Source organism: Vicugna pacos, chromosome 17, assembly GCF_048564905.1.
Source record: "Vicugna pacos chromosome 17, VicPac4, whole genome shotgun sequence".
In the NCBI taxonomy this organism is placed as follows: Eukaryota; Metazoa; Chordata; class Mammalia; order Artiodactyla; family Camelidae; genus Vicugna; species Vicugna pacos.
The window spans coordinates 13,830,910-13,856,650 of NC_133003.1; the positions used below are offsets into that span (position 1 = coordinate 13,830,910).

The 25,741-nt window shown below is 42.8% G+C and overlaps 1 protein-coding gene across 1 annotated transcript in view; it reads left to right on the forward strand.

The window, feature by feature from the left end:
• CTDSPL (CTD small phosphatase like) overlaps positions 1-25,741 on the forward strand; it is a 112,511-nt gene that overhangs the window by 67,816 nt on the left and 18,954 nt on the right. Inside the window, 2 exon segments of the mRNA XM_072940991.1 lie at positions 17,459-17,613; positions 24,249-24,281. Of these exon segments, the coding sequence (XP_072797092.1) occupies positions 17,459-17,613; positions 24,249-24,281 (188 nt within the window).

Here is a 25,741-nt window from a genome sequence, read left to right on the forward strand (position 1 = left end):
TTTCCAACTCAGTCAGAGGAAAGGCCAAGTCCTTCCAGTGGCCTGCAGGTCCCTGACCTGGCCCTTCACCACTGGCCTTCCCTCCTGCCACCGTCCCCTCAGTTATTCTGTTGTAGCCACACTGGCCCTATCGCTGTTCCTAAACGTGCCAAGACTGCCCCCACCTCAGGGCATTTGCACCTACTGTCCTGTGAGCCCAGAGTGCTCTTCCCCCAGAAAGCTTACCCTCACCTGCTTCAGGCCTTTGCTCAGATGTCACTTAATAAGTGTAGTCATTCCCAGATGCCCCATATAAAATCACTCACAGACACACCGCTCTTTAACCTCTTTCCTGCTTTATTTGATCTACAATACTTATCACCATCTGACATGCCCTGTGTTCTACATGTTTGTTTACTGTCTGTCTCTTTGTCCTGACATGTAAGCTCAGTGAGGGTGGGGGCTTTAGTAAGTTCTGCTCACTGTTCTGTTCCTCAGCCGTTAGAACACTCCCTGACACAGAGTAGACACTAAACAGACATATGCTGGATGAATTCACTGCCATTTGGGGGCTGACAGTCCTGCTACTTCAGGGCAGAAGGATGACCAGTAGTAACTGGGGAGAGTGGTCTGTGAGGCCTTGGAAAACCACAGAGGAGATGGTAGGCCAGCTGACAAAAGGAAATTAAAAGGTACCCCCGTGAATCAAGTGGAGATGAAAGTAGAAAAGCCGAAATGAGCAGAGCAGTGGGAGGTCGGAAGAGACCTTCCTTGAAGCCACACCAGAGAACTGAGGGGAACCGCTGTGGTGGATAATGTCATAGGTTTCTGGCCCACATGAGACACACTTTTTTTTTTATTCCTGGCCCCACCTTGGACCACCTTATCAAAGTCTATCAGATAAGCTATTAAGTAATTAATTTTTGTTCTCATTTGTTAAAAGAGGCATAGATAGATGTCCTTCAACATTGTAAAGAAGAAACAGCCACTGACTCTTACCAGCCACATGAGTGTGAGTCCATGCAGCTGTGTAGCTGCCTGGGCTCCCAGAGACCCCAACTCAAAATTTACAGCCCAGGCATGCACTTAGAAACCCCCACTTCAGTGCCCTCTGAAGTCTCTCCAGCTCTGAAAATCGGATAATCCTGGGAGATCTCTCAGTGCTGTCCCTCAGCAGGTGAAGGCCCAGGTAGGGCCATGGGACCGACTTAGGAATGTCACTTCCCGTCATCAGGTTCCCTGGCCTGACTGGTGGGTGGGGAAGGGCCTCTGATCAAGGGAACCCTCTTGGTCAAATAACCAGACATCCAGGTCTTGCCTCAGTGATACCAGAGACTCTGGGAATAAATGACCATATATACAGTCAGAGTTGATCATTAGCAAAACTGAGTTAAGAATTTAGAGACTTACTCACTGGCAGACTTGAGCTGTTTTTAATTTTTGGCCTCAGAAAATGTCTGCTTTGAGGAGGATTGTTGAGGACCTGTGCGGCAGTATCTGAGGTGATTGTCCCTTTTTTCAGTTTTGAACCCGGTATTTGGTATGCCTGGGGAGAGGGAGAGAAATGGTTACATTTTACGGTTACTTTTTAATTGTAGAACCACCCTAAAAGAGAGTGTTCTGGGTGAACTGGCTTGCTACTTCAGTAATTCTACTTTAACTCCGTTGGAAGAAGTTTGGCCTAATAATAGCAGTAAGTTTTTAGTGGAATTTTAATCAATGAATTGTGGCTGTTGTCCACAAGAAGAAGAAGCAAATGCAGGCATCACTTAGAGGATACTTGGCAGTGCCCACTGTCAGGTGACAGTGGTGATGAGCTAGGAGTGAACAAGCCCACCTGAGTACAAATTCCAGGCCTACCACTTGGTACATAACTGCATTCTTTCGCTGAGTCTGGGTGCCTCACTTCTAGGCCACCAAAATGAGGGTGATGATACACCTACAGGAGACGAGGGTTGTATAAGATCGAGCATGTGAGCCGCTTACACAGCATAGGAGGTACTCCATCAGCAGGAGTTGTGGCCTCCTCCCAAACCCACTTTTTTTTTTAACGTGGTTTTAAACACACACATGCGCATGTGCATAGCATGAAATCTACCCTCTTGATGAATTTTTAAGTGTACAGTACAGTATTGTTAACTATGTGAACATTGTTGTACATCAGATCTCCAGAACTTTTTCATCTTGCCTGTTGTCCTCAGGGTTCATCCATGTATAGCATATGGCAGTATTTCCTTCTTTTTTAACACTGAATAGTATTTCATTACACACACACACTCACACACCCCAGTTTCTTTATCCATTCATCCACTGATGGACGTTTGAGTTGCTTCTACGTCTTGGCTGTTGTGAATAATGCGGCAGTGAACATGGCAGTGCAAATATTTCTTTGAGATCCTCTTTTCAATTAATTCGTATGAATACCCAGAAGTGGGATTGCTGTATCATATGGTAGTGATATTTTTAATATTAAAAACTTGGGGTTTTAAGTTTTTTGAGGAACCTCCATATTGTTTTCCACAGCAGCTACCATTTTTCATTCCCACCAACAGTGCTCAAGTGTTCCAGTTTCTCCGTATCCTCGCCAACACTTGTTCTTTTGTTTTGACAATAATCATCCTTACAAGGTGTGAGGTGATACCTCACTGAAGTTTTGATTTGTATTTCCCTGATGCTAGTGATATTGAACATCTGTTCATATACCTGTTGACCATTGTATGTCTTCTTTAAGAGAAATGTCAGTTCGAGTCCATTACCCATTTAAAAAAATCTGATTATTTGGGGGTTTTGTTTGTTTGTTTGTTTTGCTTTTGAGTTGTAGGAAGTCCCTTATATATTTTGGGCACTAACCTCTTACCAAGTATATAGTCTGCGGATATTTTCTCCCATTCTATAGTTGCCTTTTCTCTCTGTTGGTTGTTTCCTTTGCTGCACAGAAGCTTTTTAGTTTAATATTGTCCCACTTATTACTTTTGCTTTTGTTGTCTGTGTTTTGATGTTATATACAAAAAAAATCATTGCCAAAACCAGTGTTACAAAGCTTTCCCCTGTGTTTTCTTCTAGGAGTTTTACAATTTTAGGTCTTAACATTTAAGCCTTTAGTTTGTTTTGAGTTGATTTTTTTATGTGGTATGTAATCTAAGGGTCCAATTGTATTGTTTTGCATGTGGATATCTAGTTTTCAGTAACACTATTTGTTGAAGAGACTACTTTCCCCGTTGTGTAGCCTTGGCTCCCATGTTGAAGATCATTTGACTGTACGCGTAGCTTTGTTGCTGGGCTCTCTATTTTGTTCCACTGGTATATATATCTGTCTTTATGCCAGTACCACACTGTTTCGTACGTCTCTAATATATTTTGAATTCAGGAAATATGAGGCTTCCAGTTTTGTTCTTCTTTCTCAAGGTTGTTTTAGCTATGTGACGGTCTTTGTGATTCCATATGAATTCCAGGATTTTTTTTTGTATTTCTACAATAAAGAAGGCCTTTGTGTTTTGGTAGGGATTACATTGAGTCTGTAGATTGCTTTGAGTGGTGTGGACATTTCAACAATATTGTCTTCTAATTCATGAACATTGGCTATTTTACCATTTTTTTCTGTCTGTATTTCAGCCATGTTGTATGGTTTTCGGTGTAGAAGTCTTTTGCCTCCTTGGTTAAGTTTATTCCTAAGTATTTTTTTCTTTTTGATGCTATTGTAAATACAATTGTTTTCTTAATTTCCTTTTCATTATTCATTATAACTGGATAGAAATGCAACAGATTTTTGTACATCGATTTTATATCCAATGATTTTGCTGAATTCATTTATTAGTTCTAATATTTTTTGTGGAACCTTTAGGGTTTTCTCCATATAAGATCATGTCATTGGTGAACTGAGATAATTTTACTTCTTTCTGATTTGGATGCCTTTTATCTCTTTTTCTTGCCCACTTGCTGTAGCTAGGACTTACAGTATTATGTTGAATAGAAATGGTGAGAATGGGCATCCTTGCCTTGTTCTTGATCTTAGAGAAAGAGCTTTCCATTTTTGACTTTCAGTATGATGTTAACTATGGGCTTTTCTTATATAGTCTTTATTATGTTGAGGTAATTTTCTTTTAATCCTAGTTTTTTTTAATATTTTTATCATGAGATGGTGTTAAATTTTGTCAAGTGCTTTTTCTGTCCCTGTTGAAGATCATGTGAACTTTATCTTTCATTCTGTTAATGTGTTGTATCACATTGATTGATTTTGATGAAGCATCCTTGCATCCCAGGGATAAATCCCACTTGATCATGGTGTACAATCCTTTAATGGGCTATTAAGTTTAATACAGATTTAATGTGCTATTAAATACAAAAAAGGTATTTTGTTGAGGATTTTTACATCTATATTCATCAGGGCTATTGGCCTGAGGATTTCTTTTCTTGCGGTGTCTTTGTCTGGCTTTGGTATCAGGTTAATGCTGGCCTCATAAAGTAAATTTGAAATATTCCCATTTCTTTGAATTTCTGAAAAAGTTTGAGAAAAGTCTAAGAAGGATTGGCATTAATTCTTTTTTAAATGTTTGGTAGAATTCTCCAGTGAAGCCATCTGGCCCTGGGATTTTCTTTGCTGGGAGATTTTAGATTACTGATCTAGTCTTCTTATTCATTATTGGACTGTTCATATTTTCTATTCGTGATTCAGTCTTAGTAGGTTGTATGCTTCTAGGAATTTATCTATTTCTTCTAGGTTATCCAATTAGCATATAATTGTTCATAGTTGTCTCTTATAATCCTTTTTATTTGTGTAACATCAATTTTAATGTCTCCTATTTTGTTACTGATTTTACTTCTTTGAGTCTCCTCTCTTTGTTGATTAGTCTAGCTAAAGGTTCATCAATTTTGTTGGTCTTTTCAAAAAACCAACTCAGCCTTTCTCATTTTCTTCTGTGTCTCTTCTATAGGTATTTTCTTTGTTGCTACCAAGGGACCCATAAAATACCTTATAGTTATAACAATCTATTTTAAGCTGATAACCAAGGCCACTTTTAATCCTGGCACAGTTTTTCGGAATGAGGTACAACAAATGGATTTTTTAACTTTCTCATTTTAATTTTAATTACTTTAATGGAATTAACTAGAATTAGTGGATGTATATTTAATGAGCCTAATGCAACTAAATCCCTATGGTATTTTTTTTAGAATTTGATAAAGTGATTCTGACATTCATCTGGAAGCATAAAGGGTTAGTCTATCCAAGAAACTTTTGGAAAAAAAATAAAGGAGGACTGGTACTATTAAATATAAAACAATAAACCTACAGTAGCAAAGCTGTACATTACTGGCACAAGCAAAGGAGTGGAGTGGGATGGGATGAGATGGGATAAGGGAGAACAGAAAGAATGCCTAAATCAACATATAAGGATGAATTTTTCAACCAATATTATTAGTATATTTGATTAATCTTTTGGGGGGAAAGGTAGATTCATATATCCTACTTTGTATCAGATGAATGCCAGACAGATAAAATATCTACTTTAAAAGATACTGACTTTAAACTAAAAAAGAACTGTAAGAAAATATAAATGAATCATATATTATAGTAGGGTGGGAAGGAATTATTTAAAAACTGTTAGATTTGACTTCCTAAAAACTAAAATTTCTATGCATACATAACTACTATTTTTAAAAAGTAAAGAGTGGGAAGGGATAAATTGAGAGTTCTAGATTTGCAGATACTAACTACTATGTATAAAATAAACAACAAATTTCTTCTGTATAGCACAGGGAACTATATTCAATATCTTGTAACCTATAATGAAAAAGAATATGAAAACAAATATATGTCTGTATGTATGTGACTGAAACTTGATGCTATACACCAGAAATTGACACGACATTGTAAACTGACTATATGACAATTAAAAAAAAAAAAAGTAAAGGACTGAAGACAAACTGAGACAATTTCCAACATACAGAATAGTCCAAGGATTACACTTCTAATATATGACAAAGGAGTCCTTACTAGTCGAAGAAATAAATAGGAAAATAGGCAAAAAATCTACGAAAGAAGAAATAGGAATGGCCAAAAAATATATGGGAGATTGTAGAACTTGGATGGCAATCCAAGAAATGCAAATTAAAGCAAGAGCTAGTTGCCACTTTCACCTTTCAGCTTGGCAAAGGCCAGTTCACGTCTCTGTGTTTGCACAGCCTGCATGGAACACCACCTCTCTAGGTGGCAGATAGTCCGTGGATATCAAAAGGCTTGAGATTTTTTTCAAAGACTTTGGTCTTTGAAAAAGCAATTACACTTCTAGGAATTTCTTCTAAGGGAATAATCAGACATGCACATAAAAATATGTATACTGTGCTCACTGCAGTATTATTTTTTACGTTTTAATTTTTTACTTATTATTAATGCATGATACACAGTATGCAATTATTATTTTAATGCATGATACAAAATCCAAAGGGTACTAAAGGGAATGGAGTGAAAAGTAATTCTCCCTCCCCTCAGTTCTGTCCTCCATTTCTCTCCTGTGGAGCTATCAGTTATTTATATAAATCCTTGCAGAGATACTCTTTATACAAATAAGAATGTGTACATGCCTGTGCTTTTTATTTTGTTAATTTATTTGATTTTGAATTTGAAGGTTGATGGTAGCACACCAAATGTTCCATGTGTACCTTGCTTTTCTCATTTACTACATCTTAGAACGTGCTCCATCATCAGAAGGAAGTACAGTGTGGAGGTTAAGAGCCCAGACTACTTGGGTTTGAATAAAGTCTACCACTTACTAGCTGTGTCATCTTGGGCAAACTTCTTAACTTTTCTGGGCCTTAGTTTCCTCATCTACAAAATGAATAGAATAATAGTTCTTACCTCGTAAAATTACTGAAAGGATTAAATGAGGCAACATACATAAAGTGCATAGATTAGTGTGGGATGCATCTTAGGTAAGATAAGTGTTAGCTATTATCAATGCATGTGGAGCTGCAGCCTTTTTAACAGCTGAATAATATTCCACACCAGAATTGTATTCTATTTTGTCCCACACTGATGAACAACTAGATTATGCCCAGCAAACAAATTGCAGTGTTTGTTACGACAAGCAATTGTCAAAGGAAACAATGTAAGTGTCCAAAGCTGGTTTCATTATGGCACAATGCATGACCATACAGTGGAATACAATACAACCAGTCAAAATAAGGTTGTAGGAGGATGTTTGATGAAATGTGAAAAGTTCACATATATTTTATTAAGTAGAAACAAACATTTTAAATATTTACTCAGTTTTTTCCACTATAAAAATGGTGTAGATTGTAAAAATTAAGACTCGATTTTAAAAAGTATACAAAAAAATAATAATCAACCTAACTCTATGATCCAGAGATCATCGTGCTTGTTTGACACATTGGTGAATCCCACATAATCTCTCTTTCAGGAAACTTGCACTGATTATCTTGTAGGAAGCAGGGGTTGCCACCTTCACTGAACACTGCAGGGAGCTGTGAGTTGGGGTCCCCAGAAGATGGCTGGCCACGCGTAGGTGGCATCGATTAAAACCGGTTGGAGGAGGGAGACTTGCTGTGGGCGAGCGGGCATCCCAGGAAAGGGGTGCTGCTAGGCTGAGTGTGCCCTTGAAGAATCGCAGGAGCTGTTCCCTTTTACTAAACCAGTCGTCATCTTTGTTTTGTGTTTCCTTTGACACGTTCATGCATTCAGTGAACACCTGTTATGACAGGCCTGTTTTGCACCATATAGGTGTCTGTAGGTCTTAGGGACTCAGACGTGAACAAGATATGTTCCAAGCCGGTGCCCCTAGAGCCCAGAAGCACGTCCCAGAGTTACAGACACAGTGCAGCACAGCGTCTGGAGATGCCTCTCCTGACCCTGACTGCACGTGCTTCCCCGCGTGTCTTCTTCATTGTCATTTCTTGGGGCTGCACAGTGTTTGCTCCGGTTGCTGGGCACTGATTTAATTAAGCATCCCCGCTCTGCTGGATGCTTAGATCACTGGCATGAACGCTTCATGGCCTTCAACACATCACTCACATGCTTTTCACATGGATTGTTCCAGTTTACAGAGTCACCAGCAGTGTTTGTGTGAATGGGCCAACCGAGCCTTACCACCGTTGGCCATTGTGTTTTTGCTTTTATCATTTCTGCTCATTTATTAGGTACAAAACAGGGCTTCATTGTTAAACATTCATTTATTTGATTACTGTTAAATTTTAACCTTTACTTCCTCTTAAGTGCATTATCTGTTTCAGTCCTCTGTCCCGTTACTTACTTTGGCTCTCAATGTGAAAAACAGACTCTGTATAGTGATGGTTAAAAGCTTAGATTCTAGACTCACCCAGACCTGGTGTATATCCAGCCCTGCTACTTGGGAGCTGTGTGACCTGGGACATGGGGGGCTCTGGGGAAGTGCTGAGGCCAGGAAAGGCATTCCTGGCAGAGGGGCTCTCCTGGAAGGCTGAGTCACAGAGTTCGGTGGCCTGGGTACATTCGAGGGACAGTGGAACAACCACTGCGTCTGGCTTCGTCTAATAGGGCTGCCAGGAGTATCGCTGGTTCATTTTGGCGATTTCATAAGCGTAATATCTGGAGTAAAGGCAGGCAGCACAAGGCCTCATATTTAGAGTTACTCCCAGGAAATAAAACCCAAACCCATAAAGTGCTAGGGAGAGGCAGGGAGGCGTGGTAGGAAGACCGGGAACCCTGCAGTCAGGCTGCTGTGGCTTGGAACACCAGTACCCTCACTGCGCAGTTGTATGCACTCCGAGCCCTGCACACTGTGAAGACCAGAGGTGATCTATGTGCAGGGCCTCTTACAACGTGGGCTGTTAAGAACCGGCAGTGAGCCAGGGAGACACATCCTACCATCTCGGGTGGATGAGGTTAGAATTTCTCCTGCCCAGTTTTTAGCCATCCGCCCTTGCTGGTCTGCCCCCTTGATGTCTCACTGCTGGAGGAACCGCTGCCCATTACCGGCTGCAGTGGGAAAAAGAGCTTCCAAAGGTATGTTTCTTTCATAGAGCATCAGGTAGAAGTCCCTGGAGAAATCTGTCACTGGGAAATGGAATAGGGGACTGACTGAAAAGGTGGCTGAGTCCTTTTTCTAGGAGAAAAGGATGTTTGGATTCTCAGCGGCCACATCTGCTTTTGAACTCTGTGCGGTCTGCGCCCTGGCCTCTCCCCGCCCCCAAATCCCTTCCCCCTTTTATTCAAACAGAGGAAAGTTGTGTTTGTTGACGACTCTTTCGGGGTGGGAAAGGAATGTGATGTATGCATAGACTGCCCAGAATTTCCTGTTAGACACCCATTCCAAACCACGGACCTGGGATGCATTCCAGACATTGCAGCCCAGTTCTGGGAGAGAAGAAACGGCGCATTCATTTAAATGCCGACCCTCGACCCTTGGGAGGAGCTCTCCCTCCTCCTTTAGAAAAAGATATTTAGCCCCCCGCCACTCCCCCTAATAATGTAGTTGTGAATTCAGCCGTATGGTCTCTTCAGGGTTGGAATGTGCTCTGACATCTCCGAGTGTGAAGAAATAGCCTTACTTTGGGAAATTCTTGGTGTCTAGTTTTGCAGCCACAACAGTATTGGTGTCCACATGTTTTTAATATTTTGCTATAAATACAGGGATGACATAAATCTACTGTGCAATACCTTTCTCAGTTCTGCTCCTGTGACAAGAAAGAAGCTGTTTCTGAGGACAGCTTCGGTGCTTTGACAAATTAGCAGTAGCCTCCGTGTGTTGTCAGTTTTTTCCTAGAAATTCTATTATACTGGGTCTTGGGCAGTCTGGACTGTAAGCCAGCACATAGGCTGGCTTGGCGCTGTGGAAATTCAAGGTCAACCTTCTTTGTCTTCTGTAACTGCCAAGGTGCAGTATTTTCACTTGGGGAGAAACTTGAATGATTGGGGATGGATTCATCGTCAGTAGCAAACACGTCCGCCCGCGTTTCAGCTACTTTCAACTTCACCCTGAATTACTCCTTGGATTGTACAGAGATGTGGGGGCACTGGGAGTTCTAGGTCAGGTCAGGCATAAGGACAGATGGGTGAGGGCCTCACAGAGGAGAGTGTGCGATGCTCAGAACCAAAGTAGACCCCAGAGGTGCTGGTCCTGCAGCCAGGGGTTCAGGACGGCTCTCAGCCTCTCTACATCTGGAATCGAACCCAGGCTGGAACACAAAAATTGTGAAAGGGTGGTGCTTATGTGACGGGGCAGCTATCACACCAGTTAGGAAATGCTGGCTTTGGGGATCAACATTTCAACTTCTGGATACAGAAGGGAACCATCAGGTCAGGAAGTAAGAGAGTCATTAGAGATGTCCCTCTCAGGAGGGGAGAGTATAGCTCAGTGGTAAAGCACATGCTTAGCATGCACGAGGTCCTGGGTTCAATCCCCAGTACCTCCATTAAAAAAAAACAAAGACGGAAAAAAAAAATACTCCAAAAAACAAAAAAGAAATGCCTCTCTTGGCCTATTATTCCAACTGGTGATGGGGTCAGTTGTGCCTTCTGTCTGTTGGCATAAACAGATTCCCCTCGTCCCACTAAAGGACCAGATCCCCACTGTCAGCCACAGTGGACTTTCCCTGAGACATTCCATGTTTTTCACAGCAACCCTTTACTTCTAACCATATTTTATATAAGAGTTCCTAGAAGAGGCCTGAATCCCAGGGTTTATTTTAAGCTTCACGTGTGGAACTGCTTCTTATTTGTTTGTTTGCTTCCTAGCATTATTATTATTACACAAAGAAACCTTCACTAGGTAGGAGGTAGAGTTTTAAAGAGCTACTTCAGGTTCTAAGTTTAGAATTCACAAAACCAAAAGCAAAATGGGTCTGCCTACGTGTTTTCTCATGGAGGCAGGCTGCTTTGGTGAGGACTGTTGTCTGGATACAAGCGAGCTTCTGAATGTTCACAGTGACACTGCACAGTATCCAAACCAGTCATAAGTTTTTGTTGCTATGTCTTAAGCTGCTAGTAGATTTCTCTCTCACACAAGCATACATGTTTTTGCTGCATTCACACAACAACCCTGTGGGGGTAGATATTATGATTCTCATATTACTATTGTGGCTTAGGCAAAAGAAGTCACACTGGCTAACAGATGGCAGGGCTGAATTTGAACCCAAATATAACTCCAAAGTTCATTTTCTTCCCATGTATGTTCCAACTTGTATTTAAAGTCAGTTTTTTAATTGAAGCATAGTTGGTTTACAATGTTGTGTTAGTTTCTGGTGTACACCATGGTGATTCAGGTACATATATATATTCTTTTTCCTATTCTATTTCATTATAGGACATTATAAGATATTGAATATAGTTCCCTGTGCTGTACAGTGGGACCTTGTTGTTTATCTATTTTATATATAGTCATTTGTATCTGCTAATCCCAAACTCCTAATGTATCCCTCCACCCACTCTTTCCCCTCTGGTAACCGTAAGTTAACTTTTTATGTCTGAGTCTTGTAAATAATTTCATTTGTATCATTTTTTAGATTCCACAAATAAGTAATGTCATATGATATTTGTTTTTCTCTGACTTACTTCACTTAGTATGACAATCTCTAGGTCCATCCATGTTGCTGCAAATGGCATTATTTCATTCTTTTTTATGGCTGAGTAGTATTTCATTGTGTATATAGATACAGATATAGATACACTACATCTATATCTGTATACCACATCTTCTTTGTCCAATCATCTGTCTATGGACATTTAGGTTGCTTTCACGTTAAAGTCCGTTTTTAAATAAGAAATTCCACTCTAGGCCCTTTACATGAAAGAGTGCACATCTGTAATTTGTACATATCCCGGAAATCTTTGATGCAGATTGATAGCCTGCATTAGTTATAATTTAAAATCTAAGCTGAGTAGCTCCAGTGACAGACATCAAATCATGACATTTGTGGTATGGGTCTGATAATGTGATTCCCAATTTTCACACAATCAAAGCCAGACTCGTCCCCGTGGTTTGCAGGGCCCTTGCTGTCATCACCCCGACTGTGTACGCCTCACCACTTCTTGGACTTCTCAAATATTTCATGCTTCCTCTCACTTCAGGGCCTCCAGACATTGCCATTCCCCTACGTCCTGTCCCCTCCAACAGTTTTATGAAACCATCAGCCCAGCTTAGAAGACGCTTCTTCTAAGAAATCACTCCCACCCCTCACCCCCAAATCTGGACCCTTCCTTGGGCACCAGCAGTGCCCCGTGCTGCCCTATCCTAACACGGCTCGGACTTTATCAGAGTTGTGTATTCAAGTGTCTCTCCTTAAGGGTGTGTGTGTCATGAGGCAGAGATGGTGCCTACATGATTCATCAGTTCTTCTACGTGGCCTCGCCTGGGAGCTCTCGTTTTCAGGCATAATCCTTTCCATTGCCAGTAACATGCCCAGTTAGTATTGGCTCAAAAGGAAAACGGAATGTATTCTCTTCCATAACTGAAAGTTCCGGAAAGGTCTAGTGTATTGAAACCACGTCCTCAGATGATGTCAGAGATCTGCCCCTCTCCACACCTCAACTACTTTCTCCTCAGTTTTGGCTCATGCTCAGGTAGGTGCTTCTCACTTGGTGGCAAAGGTGGCCACAGGTGGCTCCAGGCTTACACTCTGGCAGCTTACAAAAAGAGAACATCTCTTTCCCTTGCTGTTACATGAATCCTGGGGCAGACTTTCCTTGGCCCAGCATGGCTTATGGGCCCATCCCTAAGCTGATCATGTGGCTGGTTGGCCCGGCAATGGACTAAAGCTGGTGGAGTGAGAGTGGGGGAACTTTTAGCAGAAAGAAGGATAATGGATTTTGGCAGCAAAAATGTCAGGTGTCAGCTACACTCCCCATCAGTAGGTGGTGCTTTGAAGGTACTTTTTTTTTTTCAGTGGAGGTACTGGAGGGGGAGGATATAGCTCAGTGGTAGGGTGTGCTTAACATGCACAAGGTCCTGGGGTTCAATCCCCAGTACGTCCATTAAAAAAGTAAATAAAATAAATAAATAAATAAACCTTATTACCTCTCCACCCCAACCCTATCCCACTCAAAAAAAAAAAAGACAAGACTTAATGGATGTACCGGGGATTGAACCCAGGACCTCGTGCATGCTAAGCACCCACTCTACTACTGAGCTATCCCTCTATCCCAATATACTTGTTCTTGCTACCCGGCCAGCAGTCTGCCCAGAGAGACCAGGGAGGTATTTGGAAGGCTTCCTGTCTCGTCTTTAGGACTAAAGCCTCAAGGAGACCAACCATCTGTGCACTTACTGTCATAGGCCCTCTCTAAGCCCCTCTTTTGCTGTGCTGGAGGATGGGAGGTCCCCAGTCCTTGGAGCCAAAGAAGCAGACATATATGAGTGGGAAACATGGTCTTCATTTGCTGGGCAGCAGTGACACCAGGTCCAGGGGCCCAGAGAGAAGCGTTAGCCCCAAGGGTATATCCAGGGAAACAGCCAGTGCCTGTTTGTCCACAGCATCACACACCCCCTGCATTGTCAGAGGGCACAGAGTGTGGCAGAGGAAGGCCTGTGCCCAACATCTCTAGCTCTTTACAACCTTCCCAGGATTTCTGTCTCTCACCCAGGACTGCTCAGAGAAATGGAGAAATTTAAGTCTTAGGATCACCCCATCTGCCCCTGCCAGCAATCTCCTTTTACTACCCTGTGGGATTCCACTCCCGTGGGCCAACTGTCTGTATGGAGAGAAGGGCAGATGCTAGGACCAGGCATGGGCATGTCTTTGTCAGCAGAACTAAGGAAGAGGAAGAGGGGTAGTCCTTCTGACTGGCCTGCACTGCCAGAGCCCCAGGGAAACGGCAGCCTGTAAAGGCCCAGTTGGGGAGCCTGCAGGAGAGGCCGTGATGGGGTCCTTGCGTGGTCCTCATGCGGTCCTCCTCAATTGGGAAGGTGCTTCTTTTTGATGCACAGCTGTGGGCAAGCAGCCACTGTGTCAGATGCAGACGGGGCAGGTGCAGAGCTAAGCAGAGAGCTGACTAAGTGGTTGCCTCAACCTGAAAGCATAGTTCTTTTTCTAAGGAGCTGCAGGTAAACAGTCCCAAGAGCACTCATCTGGACTCTTAACCCCTACCTCCCTTTTCTTTCCTCATCTCTGCATCTCCAGTTTTTAGAGCAATTGAGTAGAATCACTTCAGAGATTTTTCTAGTTTTGCTTTCCCAGTTGCAGTTTAAGTAGCCAAGGTCTGTCAGAGTAAGTTATGCCTCCTGGTTTTCAGATGCCAGGGGTCACATGAAGACCCACAGAAGCCAGCCTTTGAGCCAGGATTTACCTGGAGAACCCCCACTCCTTTATGAAACAAAAGCTTATAGACTAGTGACAATAAGTAAGAGCAGACATTTATGAATTGCTTATCCTGTGCTAGGCACCATTCTGAGTACTTTATAAGAACTTTTAATTCTCACAACAGGCCTATTGTCCCCATTTTACAGGTAAAGAAACTGAAGCACAAAGAAGTCACGTGACCTGTCCTAGGTCCTGTGCATCTGCTGGTCGAGCCAGTATTGCCCCAGTCTCACAAGGATGGGCTTTGTCCTGGCCAGACCTGATGTTCATCTTGCCTGGTTTTCGCTTCTCAGGCAGGGTGAAAAGCAAAGGAGTAAGTCTAAAGATTTAGGTTTAGGGCTAAGATGTGGTTTCTCCTGAGCTTTACAAAGTTCCTGAAATCAAGCTTAACAGGATGATTTTTTCCCCCATTGTTAGAGTAAAATTACCATCAAACATTTGGAAAATAGAGAAGGGAGAAACATAAATACCCAGAGTCTGACAGTTACTGTTACATGGTAATGTATTTTTGCCAGTCTTTTCCCTGTTACAGTCTCTTTTCATTTGTCTTGCACAGTTATGATGAAGTCCGATGTACAACTGTTTATCTAGATTTTTTTGATCCAATGTTATAAGATAAACATTTGTCCATTAAAATACAGACTTTGATTTTATGTATCAGCTGAAACCCTTTTCCCAGAAGTTTATGAGCAAATGAAGGGCCTTCCGGATGATAGTTGGCGGAGAGGCAGCAGCTGGGGTGGAAGGCAGCAGTGTCATGAGACCCAGACAGCCCCACCTTGACCTTCCAGGAACAGTGAGTGCCAAGGGTTGGGTGAGGCGCTCGCTGGTCCTGAGCAAGTCCATCCATTTTCCCAGCTAGCCTAATTTTTAGAGCACCAGCCCAACCCGCAATTAGAAAGACCTCAGCCTCCTGGAGGTTCCTGCAGACCCTAGTACTGACTTCAGTTAGCAGAAGGAGGCCTGGACCCTCCCATATTCCTGGACACGAGACACTTGGGCTGCTTCAGCTCTTCCTGCAGAGAGGGGAGAACCTGAGTGAGCTGCCGGATCCTGCCAGGTGGCTTGGCTAGTAGTCATCCCACAGGTCTATTTGGAGCTGCTGCACAGCAGATAGTCATATGGTGGAAAGTCTCAGTGGCTCGCTGGCTCCAGATTCAGGATTTTTTTTTTTAGCATGTTAAGTTAGTTACTGGGAAGAGGGATGTGATCTGAGGATGAGAACAGGATCTGGGAAGGTGCATTTTGCCGAGCTGTTTACTGCCCAGCCTGCATGTCATGTCAACTGCTCTGTGTCTCCAAACACCCAGCTTGTTTCCTTGCAGAGAGATGTGCTATCAGCCGGGGAAGGGACGGTTTTTCCTGCCTCTGATAAACTGTTTGAGTGTGGCATAAGAACAGAAACACCCAAAGTCACAACAAGACAGCTGAGTCGGTCATTTCTGTTCAGTGTAAGTTTATTGCAGTGCTTTTCTCCCCACTTGGCATATTCCCTCCTTCTCAATCTGACCTAAGTTGTTTCCAGATTGTCTTCAGCATGTGAGCAGGGAAAGCACCCACCCTGGAAATGGGCCCGCTTGGGTTTGGACCTGGGCACACACACAATCACCCACTCACTGTATTTTCTCAGCAGTAAAATGGAAGCAGTAACATCTATCTCCTGGGGTAGCCGTGAAGGTTACTGAGAGGAGGATGGCAAAGTCCTGGAACCTGGAGGTCCCCCGGTAAACAGCGCGCATTATCGCTCCACCACAGTGGGAGGCCGCTGTGCCCGGTGGCCTGGCATGTGGGGCCTGAAATGAGGACACGGGTGCCTTGGGATGTGCCCCCGGAGATCCGCAAAGAAGATAGAACAGCCAGTTTTTCCAGGGACGTGTGGTTCTAAAGCTCATCATTAGCGAATGAGGATCTCTCGCTCACACTGACTGGGCCACGTGCCTGAACCCAGGCCCAGGACCATCGGTGCTTGTGGAGTTGCTGGCAAAGCAGCCTTTCAGTCTTTTTCAGAATTTCCATCGGAATGCATTTGGTTTTGCTGCTGGCAGAGGAGTACCCCCAAGACTCTAACCAAAGATTCTGTGATCTTTTTAAGAGGGAAGGTGTACAAAATCACTATACAGATCACTCAAGTGTACAAAAAGGAATCATGCCAGGATTGCTTTGTGGGAGATAAACTCCAGCAGTTATCATGTGGACTTAATGATTTCCTACAGTGGTGATTTTCCCATTAACCCCGAGCGAGGGCCTTTTGCCTGTGGTCTCTACTCAGCGCCGCTGACCCACCCAGATGTGGTATGTGGTGGGACAGCCCCGGCTGCATTCCCAGGCAGAACGCCCCAGCACCTCCAAGTTGTCAGTCTCCTCCCCTTAGGTGTGTTTCTCATCTGTACTAATTTTTGCCTTTTATTTCTGACTTGTGGCAGCTTGTCTAGAGCCCTGGATATCAGAAAGGATCCAGCCCTCCCTCTGGAGACTTAGTCCAGGACAGGACAGGGGATGAGTCCGTGGCACAGTATTGCCCCGGGTCGCACGAAGATGGGCTTTGTCCTGGCCGGCCCTGATGTTCTCTGCCACATCTCCTGCTGTTTCTGTTTGTAGGGTGATAGAAGACTTCAGCCCTGAGCTCTGTGGGTCCAGACCCTCATCAGTTTCTTGGCAAAGAGGGCTGCTTTGTGCCTTCACATGTCTTATTCTTAACCCGTGAAGTTAGTCCTTTCTTTCCACGGTGAGCAGAGAATGTCCAGGAACGCAGTTTCAAAGTGACTCTTCCTTGGTGCCCTTAACAGAGGAGTGCTTCTCAGGGAGTGTCAAGTCTGATTTGTGCCTGAAAGGATCTGTGTTTTGAAGTAGCGCTTAGCGCAAGGTTGGAAGACTTAATCTGCTGAGTTCAGGAATGCAGATGGCGCCTGACGCCAAGGATGGGTCAGTTAATGAGCAAGCAAGCATTCCCCCACTGGGCTGAGGTCAGAGGAACTCTGTCCAGCCAGCAGGAGTGGGCTCCATCGACCATCTGTCCCTCTAGGATTCACATAACAATCTTTTAGAGAAACTTTCCGGCGCCCCTGGTCTTAGCCTGAGTAGGTCTCCTGGTATCCGGGACTCCGGGGCGACTGTATGTTCGAGTTTTCACGTTGCATGACAGCTGTGAGTTCCCGCTGCTGTTGGCTGCAGTGTGCCCTATCTCTCTTTCCAGCATCCCAGTGCAGCGTCAGCCTGAAGAAACAGAGGAGCCGCAGCATCCTCAGCTCCTTCTTCTGCTGCTTCCGTGATTACAATGTGGAGGCCCCGCCAGGCAGCGGCCCCAGTGTGCTTCCGCCGCTGGTGGAGGAGAACGGTGGGCTTCAGAAGGTCAGTGCCAATGCGGAAGGAACCGCAGGAGCCGCATGTCTGTCCCCGCCCTGATGAGCAGCCTTAAGAATCTGTGGCAGTATGTCTGCAGCCACTTACTTAAAGATTTGAAATTACAAAAAAGGCTTTTTTTTTTTTTGGTTAAAGGATATGTCAGTTATTCCCATTGAGCAACTAAAGAACATATTTGATGCGAATTATAAGACACTTCCCATTTTTATAACATTCTCCCATGAGAAGTTGAATGCATGAAATAGAGAGTTAAAGAACCAGGAGCAGACAGAGAAATGGAAAGGCTAGAGGAGAAGCAGAGACTTGAAAAAGAGCCAATAAAAAATAGAAATGGATTTAACTACCTTGTTTGATAACAGATATATTTGATATATATTCTTGCATATGTATCAAATAAAAGATGTTAAGTCAGAGTATCACAATAGGTTAGAAAGAACAAATTCTACCCACATGCTGTCTAACAGACGTATTTGAAACAGAATGACTCAGAACAGTTCAAAGTAAAAGAATGAGCAAAAAGACATCACACAAACATAAAGAAAAAGAAAGCAAGGGTTACAATAGTCATCTCAGTCAAAATAGAATTTCAGGTAAAATCACTGAGTCAAAGGAGATTATTCATTATGAAGATAGTCAGGATCAAGGACACCAAAGTCTTAAAACTTTATGTCCCAAATAACATGAGCAAAGGGCATGAACAGGCATTTCACAAAATAAGAAATACGGTTGGTCAGTAAACATGAAAGAATGTTCAGTATGGTCAGTAATCAAGGAAATGCAAACTGAAACAATGAGATACCATTTTCTGTCTATCAAATTATGAAAAGATTTTTTAAAGGTAATATTTGAGTGTGGCATGGGAGTAGTAAGAGAGTGGAGGATATAAATTGGTTATTGGTAGGACTACATTGGCTGCACCTTTCTGGGGGGATATTTGGCAGTATGATCTCCAAACCTTAAAAATGTGCCTATTCCTTCACCCAGGCAGTTCCAGGTTATTGACATAATCATGGATATGCAAAGATTTAACCCTAAGATACCCTCCAGCATAGATTATAATATTGCAGAATTATGAACAACCTGATGATTAACATTAGACTGTAAAAGACATAGAATAACCATACAGTCAACTAGTGTGCAGCTGTTAAAAGTGAAGTCTCATAAATATAACGAATACAGGGAAAGGCTCACAATGTATCTCCTAGAGGGAGAAGGTTAAAATGCAGTAGGCAAGTATATTTATAAGTATGCATATGGTCATAAGTGCATACACACACACACACGCACAGGCATTATAAGACTAGAATGATGTATGTCAAAATATGAAGAGGTAGGATATGTGTAGGGTTTTCTCCTCTGTGCTTTATTTCTTTTTCTTTCTCTCTCTTTTTTTTATTTTCCCAATTTTCACAAAATAAGCTTAAATTACTTTTGTGGTTAGAAAATAGATTATTCTAAAAGTACACGTGAATGTAAGGAAGAGGACTCTGAGAAGACGACAGCTCAAACACGTGACTCTGACCCTTTAAGTTCCCTCTCTGGATAAACCCACGTGAGCCTGTGGGTGGAGCCTGGGAAGTACATTATGGCCTCCAATTTTCCTGACATCTCCAAGGGAAAGAGTAGACACAGGATTCATTCTCTTGGATACTCACAGAGAAGCAGGGAGCCAGCAACAGAGGAAAATGCTTCCTCTCTTGCAGTCTTAGGACAGAGACTTGAAATGCATAGTCCTGTGAGATCAGCCAGCCAGCGGAGCCTGGGGTCCCCACTTGAGGTGCGTGGCCCTCAGAGAGACTTCACTGATGAGCTGAATTGCTTGCAGTTCTGATGCCTGGAGGAGCCCAGTGGTGCAGGGACTTTCTCCGTCTCTTGTGCTTTGTCACTTTGGGCTCTGCTAGACCATGGAGACAGCTTGGCCTTGCAGCACTCCCTCACAGTTTACCACTGCCGTGGAAGTCCTCGTTGAACAACGAGAATGTGAAGCCCCTACTGAGGTAAAACTACTGGAAGAGATAGAAGAAAACTTCAACAGACTGCTCAGAAAATGATATTTCAAGAAATAAATTTTGACTACAAAAATAACTTTTGAGGGGGTGGGTATAGCTCAGTGGTAGAGCGAATGCTTAGCATGCATGAGGTCTTGAGTTCAATCCTCAGTACCTCTATTTAAAAAAAAAAACTTTCAGAACTTGAAAAAGATCCCCTGATTTCTAAATACAAAAATTTAATATATGAACCAAGAAAAAGCGTGAGAATGGTCACTACTGAGAACTGCATTAGTTTTCTGGAAGAGCAAGTGGAAGAAATATCTTGCAATTCAGACCAGAAACAGAGAAATGGTCATTGTGAGAGAGGGGAAGAGGCATCTGGGAGACCTAACATGCAGATAATAGGAATTCCAGAAAGAGAAAAAATAATAGAAGGAATTTTCCTTAAGCCGAAAGAAGGCTCGAATGTGCAGATTGAACGTCTGTAGCAGGATTAGCGGGGGCAATCGGGGAAGCACACGCCTGGATGTTATGCTGATGAAATGCTGAAATTTAAGTATAAAGAGAAAGTCTTACAAGCTACCAGAACAAGATGTTTTCAAAGAAAAGAGAATTACACTAGCACCGACTTTGCATCAGCAATACCGCAAGCCAGAAGACTACAGAAAAACGTTTACAGACTCCTGAGAGAAAAGTTACAAATTTAAAGTTCTCTATGTGACCAATGTGTCATTTATCTATTAAACGAAGAAGTAATGGTTTCCGACATGTAATGATTCAGAGGGGGCAAAAAAAAAATCTTGGTGAGATCGATATTCAGTTATGATATAAGTATAGAAAATGTAGGAATAAATATAATTATTATGGATAGAACTGTGACAGTAGCACAATTCGAAAATAGGTTCACATCCAATCATCAGGAAACTTGAAAAACCCAAACTGAGAGACATTCTATAAATTAACTGACCTGAATTCTTCAGATATGTTGTGGGTGTCATAACAAACAAACAAGCAAACCCAAAAGAAAGGCCGAGGAACTATTCTGGATTGAGGAAACTAAACAGACAAGACAACTAAATATAAAATGTGAAACTGGACTGGTTTTCATATGGGAGGAAACTGCTTTGGGGGAACATCATGGGAACAAGTGGATGAACGTGGAATATGGAAAGTAGGTAAGAGAAACATATCAATGTTAAATTTTCTAAATTTGATCATTGTACTGGGGTATGGAATTAACATTGCACAGGAGTTATCCTTGTTCATAGAAAATACACATGTAAGTGTTAAGGAATAAAAGAAATGACACACACAAAAGAAAAAAAAAGAAAGAAAAGAAAATAGGTTCTCAAGGGGGCCCCACGTGGTAGAGCACGTGCTCAGCATGCATAAGGTCCTGGGTTCAATCCCCAGGACCTCCTCTAAAAATAAATAAATAAAATAAATTACCCCCCCCAAAAAAGAAAAAGGAACGTAAGAACAGAGAAGATAGACATTAATTTTTTTTAAAATGAAAGAAAATAGATCCTCAAGAATTTACAGAGAATGAAAGGGGAAATAAGCAGAATTGTGAACCAGACTTCAAAATTAAGAAAAGGGAAAAATAACATAATAAGTAGTAAACCTCACATAAAGAGTAGGCATGAAGCCAAGTTTAATGAATCAAATTCTCCTAACAGAAGGCCAAGACTGTATCAGTTGACTGTACAAATTCATCTGGATGCTGTTTCCAAGAATATACCTGTATCAGATGGGAATGATTTTGGCAGCAAGTAAACGAAAACTGACAAATAATAACTTAAACAAATAGGAGATTGTTTTTCTCATGTGAAAAGCCTGATTCTGGCAGTTGCTGGGCTTTAGTTTAAATACCTGGTGATGCCATCAGGGACCCAGACTCTCTGTTCTTGTGTCTTTTGATCTTTCTTCTCTACTGTCATTGGCAGCTTTGCCTTCATCCTCACGCATGTTTATTATCTCAAAGTCACAGTCTTCGGACAGCATATCTACGTTTACGGGAGGAAGAGAGGGAGGAGTAGCACTAGCCAGGTCCGTCCTGTTGATGGAAAGTAAATGCTTTCACAGGAAACCCGAGGAGACTTCTGCTTGTGTCTTATTGGCCAGAACTTTGCCGCATGGCTGCCCTCCTGAAAAGGGAAGGACTTAGAGCTGCAGATTCCTGCTCCCAACAAAATCAGAGCTCTTTTCACAAAAGAGAAAAGAGGAGTGACTACTGAGTAGATGTACTAGTCAGTGTGAGTTGAGTTATGCCGCAGTAACAACCCCAAATCCTCAGAGGCTTAAAGCAATGCAGGTTTATTTGTCATTCATGTTGAATGTTTATCATGAGTTGGCTGGGCTTTATGTTCTGTGACAGTGTCCCATAGAAATAGAGTGGGAGCCACATACGTAATTTAAGTTCTTCTGGTAGCCTCATTTTTTTAAATCTTTTTTAAAAACATGAAATGGATTTTAATAGTAGATTTTATTTAACCCAATATATCCAATAGAATAAAATTACTAATGAAATAAAATTTACATTCTTTTATCTTACTAACTCTTCAAAATCTGGTATATATTTTACACTTACAACACATCTTAATTTGGACTTGGCGCTTGTGATTAATAGGTACCGTTACTGTATTACCTAACTGTCTTATCCAGTTGCCCAAAATAAAAGTGTCCGCAACCCCTGGCCAGAGGCTAGGAGGAGCTGGCATCCAGAAGACCCCAAGGGCAGAGACCATGAAGGACTTCTAAGGGCGAGGACAGGGTGAAGGCAGTTGCTGGACACTCAGTAATATGTGCATGTCCCATGTACACACACACACACACACACACAAACCTGCAAGTAATTTTCAAGTCCAAATACCTGTCTAGCGTATTTGGTCGTGGTCTGTGTTTTGTCAAGCCCTTCCAAACTAGCCGTCTGGTGTTATCATCTCTCACCTCCCTGATGTGCTCACCTCATCGGAAGGTGCACCTTTGTGTTGGAGGTGCTTACCCTCTCCCACTAGCGCAGTGGTTTTCAAGTGGAGATGACTTTGCCCCCAGCAAACATTTGGCAGTTTTTAAATTGCCACTACTAGATGTCAGGAGAAACCCCTTCTACTAGGGTTTCTACTGGTGGAGGCCAGGCATGCTGCAGTGGAGTGTCCTGCAACGCGTGGGACGGCCCCCACAGCAAAGAGCTGTCAGGCCCCGAATGTCAGTAGTGCAAGGTTGAGAGCCCTGCTCTACAGTGACCCAACGGGCTTGTGAGCTTCTGTGTAAACTCTTCCCCCATCAAGCTCCAGATGTTGGGAACAACATTGTTTAAGAGCTTCTGAAATGAACTTCTCTGCATAAATTCTTGAAAACTGAGATTTGGTTTGATTGTGCCATTGTGCTGGAGAGCAGCACAGCTCTGCCTTGAATCGTGGCCGAAGGCAGTTTCTGCATCCTTAAGACAAGCCCCAGGTGTCGTGAGGAAGGAAAGAGCCCTCAGGATCATCTCAGGAGGAAACAGTAGTTGTTATGCTGCAGAGGTGATGACCAGGGGCTGGAGATCATCAAGAAGTTGCTGCAGGGAGGGTAATAGCTCGGTGGTAGAGCGCGTGTTTAGCATGTGTGAGGTTCTCTGGGTTCAATCCTCAGTACCTCCATTAATAAAGTTTTTTTAAAAAAAAGAAGTTGCTGAAAGGTTCTTAGAGGCAGAACAGAGCTTAGAAAGGTGCCAGCCACCTGCCACTGTTGACAGTCAGGTTTGGCTTCTTCCCACGAGACCCCTGTCTCCAGTGACCCCCTCAGTGGAGATGGATACACTTTCACAGATCCTTCGACATGGGAGACGTGAAACCGTACGTCTTATCAGGGACTATGACCGTGCGATTCATTACCTCCCATCCACCATCTGAAAAAGAAGCACAGAAACTGGAAATTCTCAATGGAGATACATTTGTTTTTTTATTAGCATTTCTTAATGATGCTAAAATGAAGTGTTTCCATCAGGTTTGGAATGTCTGGCATTCTGGGGATGAGGAATGGTTGAGGCCCTTTCTTGGGGCCTGAATTTTCTTAGCACTCCCTATAAATACAGGCTTTATTCCCCTTAATGGGAAAGCTGTCCCATGTCTCTGGCTTCAGAGGGAACTCCTTGCACCTTGCCTGTCCCCTCTGTCCAGTCTTGCCCTGGAAAGAGGACCAGAGGTGGCCAGGGGGTTCCTTGTAATCCGGTAACACTGTCTTCCTTTCCCTGCATATTTAGTTTCTCAGAGAAAAACTTACTTAAAAGAAGAATCAGGCCGGTCATTAGAGGAATTCATGGATCGAAGTATAGTATGGGTTTTCGTTTTCATGTTTCAATAAAAGATTAAATTCCTGGGAGTAAAGGAGGCACTATTTAAATAAAAAAGACGATTTATGAGCCTCAGGAACCTGGCCTGGTATGTCAGTGAAGGGGGGGACCTTGGGAGGCAGAGTGAGCCCAGTGCTCTGACTGTGGAATATGTTGGGTGTTCATTCAATACCACCAAGGTGCAGAGAACGGGAAATCACATGACTGCTATACTCAGGAGTGTTTTGAAGTTTCTTTTGAGTATATGATCTACTTCTCTTTAAACCTGACAATGATTTTTTTTTCTTTTTCTCCAGGGTGACCAGAGGCAGGTCATTCCCATACCAAGTGTATGTATATTTTATTTGTGATATAATATGTGGTTTTATTTAAACATTCATAGAATCTTGTAGCTTTGGGCCTACTAATATAAAAGAATTTTTTTAATGTTCTTGTTTATATTGACTTTTTATCATGTGGTATAAACAGGTCTGTTCTGTTTTTTTTAAAAAAAATGAAGCTGCATTTTAAACTGAGCAGGAAGTTCTGTACAGTTTCCTGTCTCAGGAACAGCAGGGCAACCAGCATCTATTCACCAAATCCTCACCTTTCTCTCTGCGAAGGGCCTCCATGTCTCTGAATAAGCTGAGGCCACACTCCTGCGCTCCATAGACTGGGAGAACTTACTTTTGCCCCAGGAGGGTTTTTTGCAACAGGTTCTGTCCCAGTGGAACTGAGTTCACAAGACTTCCATCCCAGGGGAGCAGACCATTTCTGACTGTTCAACAGTGTCGGTAGCTTGGCCGTGGCCCTGTGATAAGAAACACTACCCCAATTTTTTGCCCTGAACTTGCAGGACCACCACCACCCACCCCGGACTCCCACAGCCTAGCTGTACTGAGACCCTGCCAGCCAGGCACTCGCTTGGGCCACCAACTTCTGTTTTCAACCCTGGAATTTGGCTGAAACCAGTGCACTTGTGCACTAGCTGCGCCCGTGTTTGGCCCCAGCACAGACTGGACCAGCCACCCCTCAGACAGCCGCCGACCCCACGGCTCCTTCTCTCCCCTCTGCTCTGCCAGCCGAGCTGAGTAGCCTGAGGCCAGGCAGCAGGAAGCAGACCAATGATCAGCTCCCAAAAGAAACTTGCAATTGAGATGTTCATATCAAACGAGATCTTTCAGAGGAAGGGTAGTGCTCAGTGGTAGTGTGCGTGCTTAGCATGCGTGCAGTCCTGGGTTCAATCCCTAGTACTTCCATTTAAATGCATACATACATACATACCTGATTACCTCCCCCTAAACAAAACAAATAAATAAAAACAAGTGAGATCTTTCATAATACTGTGTCCTTAGGGTTTGGATTATTAAAGGTGTCCATAAATTGATATTTTAATCCATCCAGATTCTCTGATTCAGGTTGTCTGATTCAAATCTGATCAGCTATCTTTCCATGGACCTTTTCCACATATATTCTGGGAACATTCAAGAGATACAGCGATCTTACATTGAAAGGAATGATGGATTTCGTTAGTACAGGCTGACTCCAAATTTGGTCATGCATGTCACTTAAAAATTGCCCCCCAAAATTTTTGATAATTTCATTTTTCTCACAACTTTACCTCTTCATTGATGAACAAGTTGCAAGGGTTTGTGGAGTGATTCTGACTTTGCCAGCATGCCTGAGGGTTGAGGGTTGGGCTTTGTTGGGAAACTGATCAAAAAGATGGATCAATCAGCACGACTTCTTAGCCAGTGTTTGAGTAGGATACCCAGTGGGATTGATACCAGGGATCTCTGTTTAATCTTGC